Source organism: Falco naumanni, chromosome 7, assembly GCF_017639655.2.
Source record: "Falco naumanni isolate bFalNau1 chromosome 7, bFalNau1.pat, whole genome shotgun sequence".
Lineage (NCBI taxonomy): Eukaryota > Metazoa > Chordata > Aves > Falconiformes > Falconidae > Falco > Falco naumanni.
This window is the reverse complement of record NC_054060.1, coordinates 63,347,634-63,368,431: the sequence shown is the minus strand read 5'-3', so window position 1 is coordinate 63,368,431 and position 20,798 is coordinate 63,347,634. Positions and strand designations below refer to the sequence as shown.

General features: G+C 45.0%; 1 protein-coding gene across 4 annotated transcripts; it reads right to left on the bottom strand.

Moving 5' to 3' along the window:
• Positions 1-38: 38 nt before the first annotated feature.
• ZNF410 (zinc finger protein 410) lies at positions 39-20,355 on the bottom strand. 4 transcript variants are annotated; one of them, XM_040601924.1, is made up of 11 exons: positions 20,015-20,355; positions 19,522-19,662; positions 15,960-16,163; positions 8,323-8,458; positions 7,791-8,024; positions 7,314-7,505; positions 6,305-6,464; positions 5,292-5,473; positions 2,455-2,544; positions 1,225-1,350; positions 39-667 (listed from the first exon to the last, which is right to left on the bottom strand). In XM_040601924.1, exons 3-11 carry the CDS (start codon positions 15,990-15,992, stop codon positions 483-485), a joined length of 1,338 nt encoding a protein of 445 aa, XP_040457858.1. In that variant the 5' UTR covers positions 15,993-16,163; positions 19,522-19,662; positions 20,015-20,355; the 3' UTR covers positions 39-482. The 4 variants fall into 4 exon arrangements, with proteins under 4 accessions (XP_040457858.1, XP_040457857.1, XP_040457859.1 ...); XM_040601923.1 differs by lacking the exons at positions 19,522-19,662; positions 20,015-20,355 and adding an exon at positions 17,357-17,457; XM_040601925.1 differs by lacking the exons at positions 19,522-19,662; positions 20,015-20,355 and adding an exon at positions 16,834-16,853.
• Positions 20,356-20,798: the final 443 nt, after the last annotated feature.

The following is a 20,798-nucleotide window of genomic DNA, read 5'->3' as shown; positions in this document are numbered from 1 at the left end:
TGACTGGGGAAAGCAGGAAAAGAACACAGCAAATGTAATTAAATGATATCAAGTAGTACATTTATTTCAGATAGTAAGTCAGCTTCTGACAGTGAGATGTATTAGAATATAGTCTCTGAAGGTAAAGGATGGGAGGAAGGCCTGTTGCTCAAGATACTGGATGTTGGTGCCTAGCACAATGAGGTCCTGGTCCTTAACTGGGGCTCCCAGTGCTCCAGCAAAACAAACACTTTAGGCTTTAGGAGAATGGACTGCATAAACAGTTTTAACATGGCGTTCCACGACATGGGCTAAATGACACCTAAGCAGCAGACTTCACCTTTTAAGCGCTGCAAGAGAGAAACTTGGTCCGGTAGGTCTTCTCCAGCTCCAGTTTTAGGATTCATTCTCCACCCACCCACCGGCTCCGGGCACCGATAAAGCAGTGTTCACTCATCCCACTGCGACATGGCGAGCCTCTGGGAGGAACGAGCGATCCCGCTTCAGTCACCGCATATAAGAGGGCGGAAAAAAGAGCAGCTGGTCTCGCCCTCCTCTACTCCAATGATAGACTCGGTGTCCGGCAGGTGCAGCGACTCAACACCAAGGCTGGGCTGAGAGTTCATGGAGATGAGGTTCTTACTATGCACTGTAGATTCTTCCAGCAAACTGCTGCCCATCAGCGACTCTAACGCAAAAAGAAAAGGTAAAACAAAATTCTCACGATGTCATAATACTGCAATAGAAGATACAATCCCTACCCCCTTCAAATTGCACAGACTTCTTCCCTACACGACTTTATCCGTTCCTACCCTTTAGGCGTCTGGATCTCCAGGGGATGGTAACTCCTGTATTTATTGTTTCGAGCCTTAACATGGCAGGATCTCACACAGGCTTGGCTTTCTCTTTAAATAATTCACATTGCATAAAAAACCAGGCTGCTTACAACAAAAATACATGAAGGGCACAAATGCCATGTAAAAAAAAAAAAAGAAACCAGATTTGTGTTAATTTTAAAAATAATAAACCTATCTGCCCCTTGATCACAATGCAGAATTACACCTTTGTCTTCTACCCTAGGAAAGGAGCGGGTGAGCAATCCATCCTCGTCTCCAAGAGGAACAGTCTTTCATTCCTCACTAGCTTGTGGTCTCGTATTTTCAGGACAAACATCTTCCCTTCTCTTTGACCATCCACCAATTACTCCCCCCCAGAGCGTGCCCTGCCCTCCCCTCCCTCCCTTACCTGGCTGCTCTCGCTCTCTGCTGCCAGCTGCTCCAATTCGGGAGTGGTGTTTCCTCATATGCACGTTTCTGCTACCACTCTGGGAAAATGTCTTCCCACAAATTTGGCACTGATGGGGCTTCACTCCTTGGAGTAAAAGGGGAAAAAAATATCCCAAGAATTACCAAATTGGGAATAAAGATCTCATCAACCAAGAAGCCAACAATACTGTTTTGAAATAGCTGTTGACACCACCAGGGCTAATTAATTATCAGTGAAAAAACAAATGAGAAATATTCCTGTTTCCTGGAGAGCAGTAAGCTTCTAGAAGAGAAGAGTTGTAGATATCAGTATTGCCAGCTGTTGGAAAACAGTCTGAAGAGTAACATAAAGTCTTCAATTCTGATTTATGAGAGGGAACAAGTTATTTGAAATCTCTTACTCAGTGACATGGAAACATTTGATGTCCCATACCTAAAAAGCCAAAAGCAAGGAAGCAGAGGCACGGAAGCTATCTCCCGCCATCACACATTGCAGCATCTGGTTTACATTACTGAGCAGAGACCAGATGATGACTTGTCACTGTCAAAGGCTTCCTACCTTACAGAACAGTCTATCATTTTCACAATACAACAAGTATGTCCATACGTGTGAGCTCAACAGCATGGAAGCCAAGGAGACAAGAAAGAAAAAGCATGGAGAACTCGGGTAGTCCCGGAAGTTACTACCCCAGTAAAATCCCCCCCTTCCCCAAACATGACATATTCATCACGTGCTGATGATATTTAAGATAGATCAATCAAACCAGAAGGCAGAAGTTTTGCAACAGTGTGATATACATTTCCATCTAGTGCTTTGTCCAATTACAAGTATGTAGCATTAAAAAATTAAGCAAAATCCCACCTGTGGCAAAAATCCACTCATGAGAGATTTCAGGTTTGACTAGCTTTGATTAATATATAGAGGTGCTAGATTCTCTCTTTCAAATAAGAAAATGGCAGCTATGAAAACTTCATGACATTTTAGAAACAATCTAAAAAATTATTTTTTTAAATGTATTTTAATTTAGAAACAGAAACAACAGAAAAGATTAAAGTGTACAGGCCACAGGCACCACAAAGGAAGTCATGAAACACTATGACCAGAAGTCCTGTAGAAACCTGGGAGTGTTTCTTAAAGAAATCAAATCAAAGTTCTACAATAAAGATCTTTTCTCAGACAGATCACAGAATGTCAGATGAAGACTCTTACCCGAGTGGACAACCAAATGTTTCCGAAGGCTGGAGTATTCGGCAAAGGAGCGACCACATCCCTGTGCCTCACACAGAAAGGGTTTTTCCCCTACAAGGGAAAAGTAAGTTCTTAGATTTTGGGATCACAACTTGATCTGACTGTCCCAGTCCCTGGGAGCAGCCTGGAGATCTCTAGCCCATTCTCCCTTTTGGCCTTAGGTGCAACAGAGTTCAACAGACATTACATATATGCTTCCTAAGGCTTGTAAAGCACTCTCTTCATCAGCTTTCAAGAGGAAATGCTGGCTTGCTTTCTGAAATATTCTTAGATCATCATTCGCTGAAAGGGAAGCAAGGGTCCACTTTCTAAACTGACCTTCAAAGTACATAAATACCAAAAGAGTAACATAAAAAGTACCGAGACTACGATATGTCTTCTATATGCAGTTCTTAACAACTAGCTCTCTGCTTCACGTACTCCCAGGATCCTGTTCCCTTTCTGCCTGTCAGTGCCAAAAATCCCATTAACTGTGGTTTCCCTTCATATCAGATTCTACACTTTATTTCAGATCAGGCTGAACTTGCCAAAATCCTGTGCGAGATGTGTCATTTGTATTTATACGTGGAGGAACAGGGCTTCAAGGCACAATTTGTTCTCACAGGCTGAAATTTGTTATTTTTATACATCTCCACGGCTATTTTTGTATTTATCTAAATGATGATAAATCTGGAGGTGACTACAGCAATGCAATGCAATATAATTAAGTTCTAAACACGCTCTTACAAAGCCTTAAATAAAACTTGAGGTAACTTTTGCCTGCAGCATCCTACTAAAGAACTCAATATACCATGTTTAACACTAGGATTTCAAGTCTTTAACTAGACTACTGTATCAGAGTAACAGCATGTCCACAGGAGATTAAGCAAGCTCTTTTGCTACTCTATTGTCTAACATATACATAGTTATTTCAGAGTAAACTTGTTCTTAAAGTTGTTTCTACTGTGATTTTGCCTTTAGAAGTCATCTGCCTACAGTTAATTTCTCAGTTTCTTACCTACTATAGCGTTCAACAGCACTGAGTAAGAAGGATCAACACAGCATGTTGACTGGTGTTACAAAGCTGAAATATGCAGCATATTCTCAAACACTGATTGTACCTTCTGGCTTGTTGTAAATATTTAAAACTTGGAAAGAGGGAAGGAAAAACTACCACTGACAAAAATAACAGCACACAGTTCCATCTGTAAGAAACCCTAGCAGTTTTGTAACACCTTTGGTCTGATCAAACCCTTAACTGCACATTACCAATTTGCAGTTAAGAAAGTTATTATTTACTCCTCCAGAAGCTACTGCTCTCTTGGTTGCAGAACACTCGCTCTGTCATGGAGGACTGCGCTGTGTCAGCTGGCCTACTAACTTTATTTGCACCTTGGCTGGGAGCTTTAAGTGCAAAAGTAAATTGCAAAAACTAAGGCTGCTGTTACTACACATTCAACATTTTATTATTGGTATATATAACACTTCACTACATCCCAACATCTGCCCCCAAACCATGTGTTCTAGCTAGACTGGAAATTCTTTAAAATAGCAACCTTTTTCCATGTGTGTCTACAAACTACATACCATACGGTAGTGTTTAAGTAAGGCAGAAGGCATAAACAGCTGCTGGCGGCCCACATAATCTGCTTTTTCATGTTACTAGAGAGGCCTTGTGCTCTCACAGTTGTCAAGGTTATTTTGAAACGTTAACCAACTGTAATGCGATGCTACCTGCGCCTAGGCCATCAGGGAATCTCTAACAATATTCTGAGAGGCTTGAACTAGGCCATTTGTTTAATAACCCTGAGGCTTAAAAAAACCAACCAAACACAACCATCAGAATATTCACCATGAACTTTCCTAACTATTAAATTGCTGATCATTTCAGCAGTAATTTTTATGCCTCTCAAACAACTTTCTAGGATAAAAACACCTAAAGCACTTTATTGCAGTTCCCAAGACTTTGGCTGGTACACAAACTTCTAAAAATATTAACATGGGAGCATCACATTCTCCAGAGGAGACAGCATAAACAAACCATATATAAAATACAGCACTATGAAATAAAGATTCTTGTTTTATTCAATATAAAAAGCTGAGCATGAGTTAAGAGTACATAGGCTCCAGCATATGGTAACATCCCGAATTAGCATTAGCACAAACGGAGCAGTTTGCATGCCAGAATGCTGTCTTCTAATTATTGCCTTTTTCTACTAGGCTTCGCTACTATATTTTTGCTACTCACACCGCTGTATTCCTCATTTCCCTAAATTTCCCAAATGTAGTCATTCTACAAGCAGCACAGGTAACATAAGCCAGTCAGATTCTGCCACATGTCAGTACAGCTACAACCGTGTCCACCAGGACTCTTACACTGGAGAAATATCTAAGCTGTTGTGCCTTTCAGGAATTTAAAATAGCTTCGTTATGAAAAACAATTACAGCAGTCATGTTCACTAACTGTTCCCTTGGGAACAGTCTAGTTTCTCCCAAAAACAACACACACACCTCCCTCCAGCAAACAACCTGAGGGGGGAAGGGAATCTTCAGAGCACGATACTGAGTAGAGTACTGCATCATCATATAGCATTTGTAGGGTAAACCTATGTGAAATTGTACAAGACAGTAAAGGCAGTAAGTAGTTGCTTACTTAATTTGACCTAAAGATCGATGCGCGTCAACAGATAAGGGACATTAATGAAGGGCAGAGATAAACAACATAATCTCAAAAGTTTGAGGATGGAGGAGGAAGTGGTTTATTCCTCAGTAAAGACCCCACCTCTGCAGACCACAAAAAGATGAGGTCTAAAACACACCGGTGTGAATTCGTAGGTGGTTCTTCAGATTTCCAGCTGTTGTGAACTGTTTCCCGCAGCCCAGCTCTGTGCACACAAAAGGTTTTTCACCGTTGTGAGTTCTCATGTGCACCTTCAGCCTCTGCAAGACGTAGAAACTTTTTCCACAACCTTCTGCTGGGCAGGTGAAGGAGCGGTCATTCCTGGAAAGCAACAAAATAGCTGTTTCATTACCAGCTACTGCAATGTATTCTTCAGGAACACTTGATTTCTTTCTTTTTTTTTTTTTTTAATTACATAAAAGTGGAAACATTTAAACCAAAATTAATTATACCAGAAAACAGAGGGACTCAACCAAAGTTAGTGACCTAAATTTGACCTAAGGAACTAGGGTCTGGGTGGTCCACTGGAAGAATCTGTTGAGGTAATATCTTATCATCATATTACATTGCCTATTCCCTACCCAGAATGATTTAGTAAAGTGGTGCAACAGATCATACAGGCACACTGTGGTATTTCAGTCACTGTAGGATCAAAAATAACTGTACCGTACACGTAACATATGCAATTACTGCTGGCCCTGTCTCAGGGCAAGGTGATGGGCTTGCTTTTGGAGTCCTTCCCAGTTTTTAAGCTTCTTGTCTACAATTTACCTTAGAGACTGCCAATTCCTTAGCTAAAAAAGATTAGGGTCATTTGTTAGAGCAAGTTACTTTGTTTAAGGGTATATAAAAATATGACAGCATCCTACAGGTTCTAATGTTCATATACCAAAGAAGGGATCATGATACTCTTTACTGAGCACCTGTTAAAACGCAAATATTCTAAACCGAACACTGACAAGGACCTGCAAACATAACCTAAGTCTGGTCAAAGTGTTTCAAACATAAATGACCTAAAGCAAGCAACAGGCTTAGTATTTCTAAGAGTAATACCGGGTTTTCACAACTGGTTGATGTCAAAAACTAACGCTATCCCAAATACAGAGCACAGTTTTTCAAAGTCATGACAATATATAGCTTTATTCTGCTCACCGGTGTGTTTTCAGATGATACTTGAAGTGAGCTGGCCACACAAATGTCCGATCGCAGCCCTCAACTGTGCACTTCAGCTTCCTTTCCACACGAGATAAATGAGGAATGGGGCTAGAGTCTTTCGGCTGCCCATCTCCTGAGCAAAGATGAACATTTTCACCTGGAAGAAAAAGCCCACCAAAATCTAAAGAAGATACAGATTACTATAATATGTCAAATTTAATAGACAAAACCAGCATCGTATACAATACAGGACTGTAAAGCAAGTATGTGCCTGGCTACTAATTGTTTACAACGTCCTACATGCTGCTGCTTAGCCCACAACGGGGATCAGAGAGATTTGCAAACCTTACCAGGCACATAAACTATTCCCAACAAGCTATCTGTATCAGATCAGCTGCTACCAGATGAGGCTCATCACATGTAGAATAGAAAGCCAATGCATCAAAAACGGTAAAATGGTCTCTATATCAATATCAACCAACCAATTTTAAGTATCAGCCAAGATAACTCTTTAAAAACATCTCAGCTAAAAAAAAGATATATTGCATTTGTTTGCAATCATTTATTAAAATAATTAAGTCACAAAACATGTGACTAAATGCAATCATGCATTCTCCAGAAAGCTGATCTCCAAACCCAGTGGAGCTAAGAAGAAAGTATGAATTACTGTATGCATTAAAAATAGACACTTGAAAGTGAAAATGAAAGTTGAAATTCAAGCAGCTGCAGTCAGAAAAGAGATCCTCTTTACAAGTACCAGACAACAGGTGGACTACAATGGAACTGCTGGCTCCACTAAAGTTTCATTCCCTGAGAAAAACTGGAGAGCCTGTTTATATTGCAGAAAAACCCACATGGTTGCCCTGTATAATTCTGTCACTGATGATTTGAAGATGTCAGAACAGATTAAAAGCAAGAGAGAGTGAAAGAGACAAAGAAACAAGCTGAAACTAGGGGCCTCATATGGAACACTCAGCTTTTGAGACAGGATTAGGGGGTTTCCTACCATTATTGCTTGCTTTGGCATTCTTAGCAAGCTGTGCCCGAGTGGCAGCAATTAAACTGTCATGGGCCAATTCTTGCACTCGTAGGAACCATGGGGTACTGCTGTCTGTGCTATCATGAGAGAGAAAGTCATTTCCAGAATCTTCTGCTTCATCTTGAACAAACACCAAGTGCTCTGCTGGAGACCCCAGCCCTAGAAAAGAAGACAACTTCATGAAACAGCAGGAAACAGAGGGAAATTAATCTTGCTTCCCAGAGGCTAATGTTCACAGCATAGATGCAATAGCTGCACTGAAAAAGTCTTCACTGACCTCTACATTGCAGAAAGCTGTTGATGATTAAATGCTCCTGAAATATGCAATAATGCCCAGCAAATTTCGTGATCCTTCCCCTTCATAAGCAGCAGGGGCAGAGTTGTATATCCTGCATTCTGCTGTCTGAGACATTTCCAGCCAGATGACAAACAGAAGACAATTACCTGCTCTTGTTAGGTTGAGAAGAATAAATGAAGTGCTGTCACCGGGCTGGAGGTCTTGCAATAAACTGGAAGTCTCTGGAGTTGACAGAAGTTCAGATGGTTTCTGTACATTCTGTGCCCTTGTTTCCTCTCCATCAGGGCCCACATTTACCTGGAGACTTCTCAAGACAGCAGATGAAGAAACATCTTTGGAAGAGTTAGTGTGACTTGGAGAAGTGAGATCTCTTTCATCATCTGGTGAAGAAAGTGAAACCAAAGTAAATAAAAGTATAAATACAGTATGACTAAAAAATACCTATGAAGTTATTTTTCTAGGAAAAAAGTAGAACTTGAGAGAAACTGGAGGAGAAAGGAATTTTCTAACTAGTCAGACTTCACTGTTACATGAGAAAAGTTTCAGTCACCCTTCTGAACTTGTTCCTCCATCCTTGGAATGAACGCCTGATCAGCAAAAGGCTGCAGGCCACAGTGGAGCAGTTTAAGACAGCTGTCCGAAGGGCACGATCACAAAGATCTGCCACACAGATTTTACCTGGCAACATGAGTCTGTTGCATTCTGAGGTCTCAGTCACAGGAAGGAGAGAAAGACAGGTGATGTCTTTTGGTTCCGATTCCACCAGCCCTTGCCCCAGTGGAATAGATGTATTCTGAACAAACTGAACCAGCAGCTGAAAAAAAGATACTGAAGATTAGGTCAAGAGTAGCACAAATCATTTAAAAAGGTACTAAACCCAGTCCACTAATCCCTCTTGTCTTGCAGGAGACACTGAATATAATCCCACGAATACGCATCAAAATTAATGGAAGCTTTTCAATGTACATCAATGACAAAGAAGGAATTGTTTGCCATCTCTCAAGTACCTATAAAATTCTCATTTCTTTAACATAGAGTAAACAGCTCTGGATCATTGCAGACTACTCTGAAGGTTGCTAAGGCTATATTATTTTTTAATTAATCTCTTACCAAAATAAATTTTACCAATATATGCCATGTTTTAAGGCATGTATTCCTTATTATTTCATCTTTTACCACCTGATACTTTACTACACTCCAGCCTTCCAAGTAAATGTTTTCCATGCTCAGCTTTCGGTAAGGGTATGTTTTGTAAATCATTTCCTTTAAATTTGTAACCGAAAGAAAGGTGGGCTTTTAAATAAAAAAGCAAGCAAAAGACTAGTTGCAAAGTCCTCTGGTTAATGGCTATTCAAAATAGGCAGATAGTGATCAGAGGAACAAGGTTAGGATGACAAGGGGGAGCACACAGCCTTATCGATCCCATCAGCTACTCCTAAAACCATCAAAGATGGGCAATTACCGCTATTGTCCATAGTGTGAAACCCGCCCACCGCAGGGGACACCACGGAATACTATGCAGAGTAAGGTGGGCTACCGCACAGAGGTGTAGGATTTACACTGGGATGCATTCCCTGGGCAGGGCTTTGGGACTGAACAAGAGGTGTGGGGCAATTGTATAGGATTTAGTTTTTTAAGGGAAAAGCCAAAGGCGGGAAAAGGAAGGGATCAAAGTGGATCAGGGCAGAACACACACAGGAACATGGAGAGGGGAGGATAAAAGAGGCCCATTACATATAAGCAGGAAGTTGGTCAATTCAGTTGTCTGCCCCAGCCTACCCATTGCAGTCCGTCCTGCCTCCTTACTAAACTCCATTCCTAACTGTTCCCTGTGTGATCCTGCTCTCTGGAGTGTGTGTGCGTGTCTGACACGCTAGTGAACTCCCAAGCCAGACCAGCTGGCAAGCAGAGAAGGAGAAGTGTGGGGACATATCCTGGAGAAAACCATGAAGGTTTTCCCTAGGCAGCAACCCTTGGAAACAGAATCAGCCACTTTGTGCTGCCTGTTTATGTGAGGAAAGGTGGACAGAGCCTGGGTCTGGCTCACCACTTTGCCTCGTCCAGGGCTGTGGATGGACCCTGTTCCCAGCACCCGCCGCTGGCTGCCACGCTCAGGTGCTGCAGCATTGTGCTCCGGTCAGGGAGGGCACTGCCTGGGCTGGGACCACCCTCGGCTCCCAGCTCACACTCCCTTAGGAGCAGCCCGTCTCTGCTGACAATTATGAAGGTAAAAATTAAGTCCTGAAGTTATTGAGATGGCAATTTGCCACTTGACTTAGGCCACAAGCCAGGCTGCAGTTTGAAAGGTTAGCACTTTTTCCTCTTAGGTGTAAGATTATCCAGAGGCCCCAGCAACAGAGGGAACTATTTTTACATCATCAAAAAAAAACCCACATAGGCAATAAGAGACAGTCCCTCCCCCAAGGCCATGCATTCTAATTTAAGATTAAAAAATAAGAGAAAGAGGTGTAAAAAGAGAAGAGAGTCAGGAATAACAGAGCAAGGCAACCAGAAGAAAGAAGCTGGGTCTAAAAAATGTGAGCAGCAAGACCGTTCTAAATTACGGGATTATCTTTCATTTAAAAGCTATTCATGATTCCTACTCCACCATGAAACACTTGTTTTATGGACTTTCCTGTTTTTATACAGAAAGCCTTAGATAAAACTTTCTCCTACAATAGGAAAGCTTTGCTTCAAACCTTCCACTTTCACAAAGCAACATTAAGCCATGAGGGAAAAGCAAAATGCAGCAGCCACAAACAGATGCTCAGAAGAAAAGAGATCCTGCTAATTTTCTTTGTAAAGTAATAAGCTAGTACAGAGAATTGAAAGGGAGCAAAAGAAGCAGAAGTGAAAAAAATAAAGGACATGAATCATGCTTGTTATTAAAATTTGGAATGAAAACCCCCAACCCTTCCCATAAACTAAAGCAAACTAATCACCAACTCTACTTCAAATAATTCAGAGCAAACAAAGATGTTCACAGACAGCTGTATCTTGACATCTAAGTACTTTTATAAACCTCCCTTCCTGTTCACAAACACTGAATACCTTTGTGACAACTACAGCAAGTGGAATATGGGAAAAAAACCTCATTAGTAATACTGTGTTCTGCTTTCTTTTAATTTGGTTTTGCAGGCAGCTGAAAGCAAATAGGAAATTGTAAGGGTATCTGGTGTTCTGCTATTCAACATAAAAGACAGGCTAGGAACAGGAGAGGTGATAAATTAAATGCACAGATACACAAATGCTAACAAACTGCAGATAAGGGAGAATAACAAAGACCAGAACTCCCGGGACACTGATGGATGGGCCATTACAGGAATGACTTGAGTGTGACCTTGAAGAAATTCAACCAGAAACTTTGTAAGAAATTGGAACAACATTATCATGGGTTACCAGAACACATCTCAGAGCAAACTTCTTATGGGATATGGGGGAAATTCTGGGAGTGGGTAAAGAGGTATCTTCAGAGGCAGCTGTGGGAATGTGAAAAATTTAGGGATGTCTAGGGGAAGGATCAAAGGTAGGGAAAGGGAGGGAATCAAGGTGAATAGGAAAGGAACAACCATGGGGAACAGGAAGGGGGTGGGGAATAGCATGGGTGACCACATGTTAGCAGGTTGCAGGTCATTATGCTGCTCTGCCTCCTCACCACAGTCTACCCTGTCTTCTCAAATGCTCTTTGCTCCTAAATAGTTTCCAAGTACATTCATCTAATTAACTTCATGTTGGACTAGTCTGTGCATAGAAGGAAACAACCCGGAAACTCAAGATCCTGGCCAGAGACTGCACTAAAAAGCCCAGGGCCCCGAGATGGATACTGGAAAGACTCAAGGTTTGGCAAACTGGACAGATGGCTGACTGTGAGTATGTGTGCCAGCTGAGTGAGTGCATGTGTGTTTTTTCACCTTTTTTTCCACATTTCAAGCCTGGTTACCTGATGAGTAGGAACAGGATGAGGATGGTGGCCTTCGTGTTCCATGTGAATGCCATTTGTGTTTGTGGGTGTCTGTAAAAGTACTGTCCTGCCAGGTGTTACTGTTCACAGCCATAGGTGTCTGTACTGTCTACGGTGCAGGGGCGCATATTTGCAATTCAGGCTCAGCATCACTTGTACGTGCACCTGTGAACACAGTTCAGTGGTCTCTTGTCTGAATGACCAGAAAGGGAGAAATCTCCTGGATGCTACAGTTCATCAGATCTCGTAAGTGTATAATATCTGGCATCACAAACAGGATCCAGATGGGCTGTATGTATTCCTGAGACAGTGACTATAGAATCCCTTTGTAAGGAGGGGATTGATCCTTCTGCAAATATGGCCAAAGCGGTGGAATTTGTAACCAAGCAGCTAGAACACCTTAAGGCATCTGAATAGTAATAGTTAGGGAAACTTAATGTACAGAATATCAACGGAAAGCAAAATGAATAAGAGGTGTGAGATGGCTTTATAGTCAAGATATCCCATCCCTTGGAATTCGAAACAAATGTTGATACTAATTGCCAAAGGGCATCCTTGACTTAGAGATTCAAACTTTATGGGCCATACGTGAGTCATACAGAGAGAATCCATAAGCCTTGAATGCATAGAACGGGCAAAGTTCAGCTGAATCTTGCTATAAATATTTTTTTTTCTCTGCCATACACCTTCTTGAATATACACACCCTCCTTTTACTCCTTCTACTGAAACACCACATAACTCTGAAAATCCTGTAACTAACGTAGACAGTGCATGTACTAAAAATGTAAAATATTTCTTGGCTTTTGTCACTAAACAAATAATTGTCATTCCTGCTGGTCAACAAGAGATGGTTGCACAGAATGATCCCAGGGTCCATCACCACAAGCAGCGCAGAATGCTTGTGTTACCAAGAAGCTTGTATGATGTCCCTGACCCAAGAGCGGAAAACAAAACAAAACAAAACCACAAAGAAAAATTTGTTTAAAGTACTAGGAACCCCTCCTAGAGATCCTTAAAAAAAAAACCCAAAGACATTGCAGAAACAAATGAAAATATAGCCATCTGGGACGGATCGGGTTGAAGTGTATGTCCCATAACAGACCCCCTTCATCTGATGATTCAAAAGCCAGGAAACATCAGACAGCTGCTTTGTTTGAGGTGAGGGTGGCTGGGAGAAACAGGGGAGGAAGGTTCTCCACTACCAGCATTCTGATCTATCCTCCCCCAGGACAGCTGGAGAGCTAGACTCCCAGAGCAGCAGGGACCACGTTTGTTAATCAATACTGTTTCTGTTCTAAATTTAACCAGTGAACCACTACGAAATAAAGGGGTCAAAAGAGCATTTAGCAGAGGGGGAGGGGTGGAAGGGAAAGGAGGCATTGACGCAGAAGGGTGTGGAAGGCAGGAGGCACTTCCTAGAAACTGAGATGCCCTCCTCTCATACAACCTCTGGGGAATGAATTGATTCGTAAGAGTCTGTCCTTGTGAGGCCCTGATGAGGAGAGAAAGGAGAGGCTAAAATACCTCCCTCCACCCCTTTTTCAACAGCCAATTCAATTTATAGACCAGAGCTGTAGTTCACTTGAGTGTGCCAGAGCTACCCCCGACTGCAGAAAGCACCCTGCAGCGTGGTGGTGGCTGGAAATACTTGCAATTATAACAAAGCACCCTCAAGGCTTAACGCATGCAAAATGCAGATCTTACCAGTTCCCTGAGGAATGCTGGTAATACAGCATTGGGGGCAGGGAGTCCAGAAGAAAAAGCAGATCCATCTGCTCAAACAAACTGTCTCCAAGCAACTTTGTAACTTCCTACTAAAGGAGGATTCACCTCTACTCGAGTATTAAACACTTACTGGCACCTCTGTAGCTTCTTTAGGGATACAACCAGTAGCAAAGACACTTGCCAGCCACAGTACTTTGATTAACATTATCTAGACGCTACGCAAATATGGTTAGCTCTTCATACCTTTCTCACATGGTAAGGGATATGAAAGAACATCTGTGGCTACAAGAATTATGGTGCCATGGCTCACCAGAGGATATAAAATCATAACTGATTTAAGAGATACTTGAATTTGGGAAAGGTGTAGAAAGGATAACTACCAGTTTCACATTGAAGGAGTAGAAAATAGCATTAATCTAACAGTCAACTTTTGCAATCAAAACCAGAAAGGTGTGTACAGATTTGGTAATGCAAATGAACCCCAGTTTGCAGTATAAAATAGCCTCAATGAAAACTGAGGAATGTGGTTTAGAAGACAGCATCTATGGAAAGGATCCCCTCTGCAGCCACTGCAGCTTTCATGCATCAGGCTTGTTCCTGCTGGAGAATGGCCTGCTCTGCTTCTGAGCTTGCTGGAAAGGAAATGCAACTCTGCTATGGAGAAATACAATTATTATGTAAACACACCTAATTAACAAACACTTTACTCAAGTGGAGAAAAGACTATGGCCAATTACAACTCCTATTTGAGGAATAAGGGAACAAGCATTCCAACTATCCTGGTCCTTGGCTGTCAGAAATAATCTATGGGAATCCACCCACTCACAGACTGAAGTAACAAAGTCCCCCCCCTTATCATTCGTAACAGAGAGAAAATATGATAGCAGTTATGAGATATCAACCACAAAGCAAGAGGAACTCATTGCAGCCCATGCTGAGACTACTCAGGGCTACTATGAATTTGCAGCTGCTTTTCCTGAATAGTGCGACTGGAAGGGCTTTGGCTGCTCCATTAAGAAAAAAAATACCTTACCACATCACCTGGGCTGTGAGGAAATACCAGCATGTAATTATCAATCTCTTTAGAGTACCAGTTTAAAATACCTGCTATACAGCATATGGACTGAAAAGGAATAGAAACATAAGACTCGAAAACAATTCAATTTAAACTTCCCCAAAAGGTACTTCACAGCAGTACTAAGTCCCCTGCTCCAGGACCTCAGCCTTCTGAAGAGGGGAAGCTGAGAATGGGAAAAGCAAGGACACAAATAATACAGTCCTCTGCACTTTTAAGTGGGGGAATGTACAACTTGCTGACTATCAGCTATTCAGCCTAAAAAGCAAAGGCAAGAAACAGGAGAGGTAATAAACTGAGCACACCGATACAACTGCGTTGAAAGTACAAACTGCAGACTGCTGTACCTAGAACAAATTATAGGCAAGAGTAACAAAACCCAGCGCTCAACACTTATCAGTGGGCCACTGCTGAAGTGCAATCTTGAAGAGGTTCAACCAGAACTTCAGTAAGAAAATTGTCTTGCATTACCTGAATGGGTCTCACAGGAAAGACCACCCTTTTTGTCTGATGTAACAGGGACTGCAGGATGTAGAAAACATTATGCAACGTTTAGGGGGAGGATCAAAGGAGGAATCAACCAGGGGGTGCGGGGGAGTGGGAAGAGACTCCAATAACTTTTGCTGGCTGCTGGTCAGTACACTGCTGTGTTTGATCACTACAGTCCCTTCTATCAACTTACTAAACATATTCCTAAATATTCTACCCAGAAGTGCGTGACTGCGACTGAACTTCTAGTTGACTAATATGTGAGGAGGAGGCAGCAAACAGTCTGGAAAACCCCAAGATTCCAGCCAGAAACCAGCTAAAAAGCCCTGGGCACAGATACCAGAAGAACTTTAGGCCTGGCAGGGACCAAAGACATCTGTGAATGTATGTCAAGTGATGAGCATATAGATATATTGCACTAACAAACTTTAGTGGTGTTCATGGTGTTTGTGTTTACCTCTTAAAGGGACTTTAAGACCTGTGTGTGTGTTAATCTGTTTGTGGCCAGCTGTATGTGCACTTGTGTTCACACACATACATGGCTGCAATTCATGCTCAGCCATGCCACCAGCTGAACCTAGGAATGGTCCAGCAGCCTCACACAGAGCAATCAGGATCCCCTGGGTGCTGCTGCCTACCACTTCTGCCAACTGCTTAACAGAAACATGAGTACTTCAAAAAACAGAACTAGCTGATGATACTAGAATAACCCAGACTCCCCCAAACCAAGTAAAGTCAATTTGGTTTGAGGGAAAGAAGTAGTCAATACAGTAATTTATTTTATTCTTGTAACAGAAAGAACATTATAATAGCGAAAAAAATAATGTAACCTGAGAACAGGCAAAGAGTATGGGCTGACACTTGAAAGAGGGGGGGGGGGGGGAAACCTGCAATATTCTTTAATCTTTTACTATTCAATTCAAACCATGGAAGCATTAGAAGATGCCAGTGAAAACACTTTGAGAATTAACATGTAAGCAGCAAATTGAGTAAACTCATTGAACTTTTTCAAAGTGTTGCCCATAAATGTTCCTGGGAACCAAATCCAGTTCATAATTGCTCACCTCAGGTTTGGATTCTAACTCATCCGATAACATTGATTCAAGTGTCCGATTCCTGCAGCTGTCCTCAGCAAGGCACAGGGGGGGTTTTGTTTGTTTTAGTTCAGAGAGAACAACTCTCCCTGCTTATTCTCATATTTTCCTAAGTGTAAAACAGCACGGTGGTCCTTCTGCAAGAAGCTGTGTTGCACAAATATTCAATTTAACCTACAACAACAAAAAAAGGAAATATAAAGATATAGGAACTCTCTTTATGACAGCAAAGCAAAAAGAAACAAGAAAATACTTTAAAGTACGGGGAAAACTCATTTATCCAGGTTCCTGTATTTCTGTTGCCATTGAGTTGGCAAAACAACATCCTAACGCTGTGAAATGAGTTTTCAAAGGCCGTTTACCACATTTCCTTTGCAATAGCTCATTTTCAATGGAGAACTGAATTGTTCGTCCTGGATACTTACAAATGAACTGAAAAAACACACAGAGCATGCAAAAAACAAGGAGGCTGAATTCCCAGCCTGCAAAACAGTGGAAATATCCAAATTGTTGATGAAAGGCAACCATATACAACCTGTGTCACCAGGAAACCTCAGCTTTTCCAGTCTGTTAAAAGGTTACATTTCTGAGTGTATGAAGTGTCTCGATGAACACAAGTAGAAGTTATTTCAGTAATTTCCATACTACATTTCTTTTCTTTGAGCTAAAGGGAAAATGCAAGTTTGCAGCTATTTTTGCTTGCTGGGAAAGCACTCAGACAGTAGCGATGGGAGAAGAAAGTGAACTAGGTACAGCTCCTCCACGCCGCCTGCCATCACAGCTATGCCTATTGAATATATTAAAAACCAACGAGAACACTGGATCAGCTGGCATGAGAACCCACAGCACTCCTGACACCAGGCAGCTGCGGCACAAGGTACCCCGTACAGGAGCCTCCCCTTCTGCCAAGGGACAAGGTAACACGCCGAGGGAGAGCCGGGTACCGGACAGCCGGGTACCTCAGGCCCGGGCCCACCCGCCGCCCCTTCCCGCCCGCACCCACGGGGCGGGCCCCGAGCGGCCCGCGGGGCCCCCAGGCCGGGCCGCCCACTCAGCCGGGAGGGCACCGGGGGCAGCCCGGCGGGCGGCTGGCGCCCAGGGGCAGGGGGAGAGGGAGCCGCCGGCGCCTCGGGGCGGGACGGGGCACCGAGGCCGGCCAAGGGCCGCGCCCCTCCCCCACCGCGGGGCAGGTGCGCCGCCCCTCCCCCACCGCGAGGGTCGCTCCGTCGCCCTGAGGGGCAGCCCCTGGCGGTGGGAGGGCCGGGCCGCCCGCTCCCGCTCCCCGGCCCGCTGGGCTCCCCTGCCCCGCGGAGGGCGGCGAGTGCTGGCGGAGCACCCAGGCCCCCGCCTCCCCCCGCCCGCCTTACCGGCATCTCCGCCGCCCGGATGTGACGGCCGCCCGGCCGGAAATGCCAGAGGCGGGGGGGGGGGGGCGGCGCGCTCCCGCCGGCGCTATGGTGAGCGCCACTTCCGCCCGCCGCCGGGGCTCCGCGGGGCCGGGCCCCTCTCCCCGCCTCCCCCGGCTCTTACCGGGGCCCCCGCAGCGTTCCCGCCGTGGCGCGGCCCCGCTCCCCCGGGCCCTGCCTGAGGCGCCGCCGCGGGGCGGAGCGTTGCGCAGCGCGGGAGCTCCCGCCTGCCACGGACCCGGTTTCTTGTGATTCCCCCCAGCCCCGACAGACCGACAGTACCAGCTCGGTGGTGCCTGGGGTTTCACCGGTTCCGCTGGGACCGTTACCAGGGCTGCGGCCTGGTTCCTCTTAAAAGTTACCTCCTGAGATGGGGAGCGTGTTACAGGCAAAGATGATGCAGGCAGTTTACGGTCAAGTTCGACGTTTGGCTGCTCAACTCCTCTTCAACGTAAATCAATGCCAAAGACACGTTAGTTCAGTTTGTTGCGGCACGTGTGGAAACACTTTTCCTACTAGTACTTTGTTTTCTGGTTTGCCTTTGCTCTGATGGTGTGTCTGTCCTTGCAGTTGGTAATGGAGAACTCCCGAGCTCACAGCAGCTCACTAGTGACATGTCCCAAGTTAGTACTTCCAGGAACACATGTCTTAACCTGTACCTAAAAATCAGGAAGGGACTGAGTAACTTTAAAAGCTTGTCCTTTGGCTCATTAGCCTTATCTTGGTACCTGTGGGTTAGCAGGACAGTGCTCCTGAAGCAGCGGGGTTGGCAGCCTCTGGTCTTGACATGAGCTACAGAACCGGTGACCTTCAAGCCCAGTAAACTTTAACATGGTTACGGCCAGCCCGCAGCTCTGGAGCCACGCGTGACTCCTGACTCCCATGCCAGAACAGCTGCTTGCAGGACGGTGCTGGTGCTGCGGAGCAATGAGAATCCCGGCGATATGGAAGTAACCCAAGAGCAGCTGCCAAGGCTGGCAAAACCAGGTTCTCTAGAGCTCCCTGGGCACGCAGCCCATTCTGGTCCATGGTGGACTATGCAAGAACCTGTGGTCACTTCCCAGGAAATGGCTGTCACCTCCTGCCTCTGAACTGCTTCAGAATGGTTTCCACCTTTCAGCCCCTCCAAGATGTGAGGTATGGCTCCTCTGCCTTTCAGCCATTTGGAAATTTTGATTTCCAGCTTAAAGAGTCATGGTTACCTTCCTCAGCTTTAAACGTTCAGCAAGTGGCTTCATGGGGGGCTATGCACTGGAGCGGTACTAACAGATTAGTGCTTCAGCAAAAAGGCTGTTGATCACCTGCCTGTTGGAGCCACCCAGTAAGCTCCCTAAAGGCTGCCAGCAAGTTAGATGCACGTCTTTTTCCAAGGTATTATCCCACCAACTTGCAGTCACTGCATTAGTACTAACAAAACCCTCTCAGTCAAGCTGAAGCACATTTCTAATGCCCAGAGCAGGGAAAACTCTGATTTAACACCCAGAATAGGCAGCCTCAGAGACTGGGTTGCCTCAGTGCCATACCGGCCATGCAGATGGATTGAATCAGGGAACCTCACAAAGTCTGGCATTTATTACATCGGACCACTTGGCCATAGTTGTGATAACCTGAAGTTTTAGACAGACCCGCTTACTCAAGCCTACAAAAGTAGAAGGTAATAGCTCCTGGGACTGAGTTGTTTAACATAACCCCGATAAACTGGAGCTGAGTAAATGACCATGTAATGGTCAAAGTAAAAGACCATTCCAGGCACGGTTCCAGCATGCCACATTTGCTGATCCAATGCCACCCAACAAAGGCAACCAGAAATGCAAAACCGCTAACTTAATAAACCATTTTTTCTTGATGCACTTCAGTAATTCCAGGGCACTGAATCGTAAAGCTTGATTCTATTACATTAAGATACTTAGTAATCTCGGAAGTCCTTTGACTCATCGTCAGCTCAACGATGTGCAAGTGTTGAGTAGGTATTAAAACACCGAGACGTGTAGGTGCCCAAGTTCCTTTCATTTGCATCCTTCTAGGCCAGATGAGTGTGGCTGCTTCAGAGCTTGCACCTTGACTGCCTGGGGAATTTTGGTATAATCTGAAAGGGGAATCTGCAGTGGGAGTAGCACAGCACTTACCCGAGTTGTTTACGCAGGTCCAAATCACTCGCACAGGTGCGTGAAGCAGCAGTGATCCCTGATGGGAGAAGAATTGCCTGGCTGGGAATTTCCTAGCATCTCACTTTCTCAATAACATCTGCCCCTCTGGGATTCTTCTCTCTTATCAAGGAGAAATAGAAGACTCGGTCACATTTCCCCCATGACCAGATTCAAGAAAAGATAAACAATACTGGTTTTTCATCCCTGCTGTGGGACAGAGAAAACAGCTAGTCTTGGAGTAAAAGGGGAGTGGTGTTTTAGATTTGGTTGTTGATAAAGCTGTTTATAGCGGGACCCTATTCCGAACGCAAAGAGGAGCCCAGGCTTTATTTCTCGTCAGATCTTTTGCTCTTTCATGTGTGTATTTCTGTATGCTCAGATATAACACAGTTTACGTATAGTTACGTGCGTTATTCCAAGACACTAGCAGTACTGTTTTATTTCAATAAGGTTCTGAAATTGTAAAACTTACACATACAGCTGCAATTAACTTCAATGCTCAGCTTCGAAGCACAGTTTTGTAACAGATTTTTAAATTCTCTCAAAAGTCTGCATGCACAAGAGAAGTTATCTTCCCACACCTACAGCTGATGTTGGCACGGTTATTATGAAGCGGGTGACTTTTAAGGAGCTGAGAGAAGTAAGATTTGGAGCATTTCCCCATGTACCCCCTCAGGCTCGCAGCCAGCGCCGTGACATGTCGGGCTCTGTCGCGCTTCGCCTCTCCTGGCCGTCAGCGCGTCCCGCGGCGGCGGCGGGAACGCTGCTGAGGTAACGCCGCGGGCTGAAGCGTAAGTGCCCCGCGCCGCCGCCCGCCCCAACCTTCCCAACACAAGGCGCCTGCCCCCGGGAGCGCCCAGCGCACCACGGGCACCGGCGGCGGGGCCTCGCCCCGGCCCTCCCGCCGCACTGCGTTAAGGCGGAGGAGCCGCTGGAGCGGGGCGCGCTGCCGGGCCGGCCTACTCAAGGCGCAGCGCCGGTGGGTCGCGGAGCTGAGCCTCGGGGGGCCGCCGCGCCGGGGTCCGCCGCGGGGCTGGGGCGCGCAGCCCCCCCGCGCCGCGACGGGGCGGTTGGGCAGAGGCGGCCGCGCGCTGCCGCCACGGAGGGGTTAACGGCCAACGGCCCCTCACGGAGGCGGCAGGAGCTGGCTCCGCCTCCCACCCGCCGATGGCACGTTCCAACCGCCCCGTGGGGTAATTCCTCCACCAGACGCCGCGGCGGCTCTCCCCGCCCCGCAGGAACAGAGAGCGGCGCCG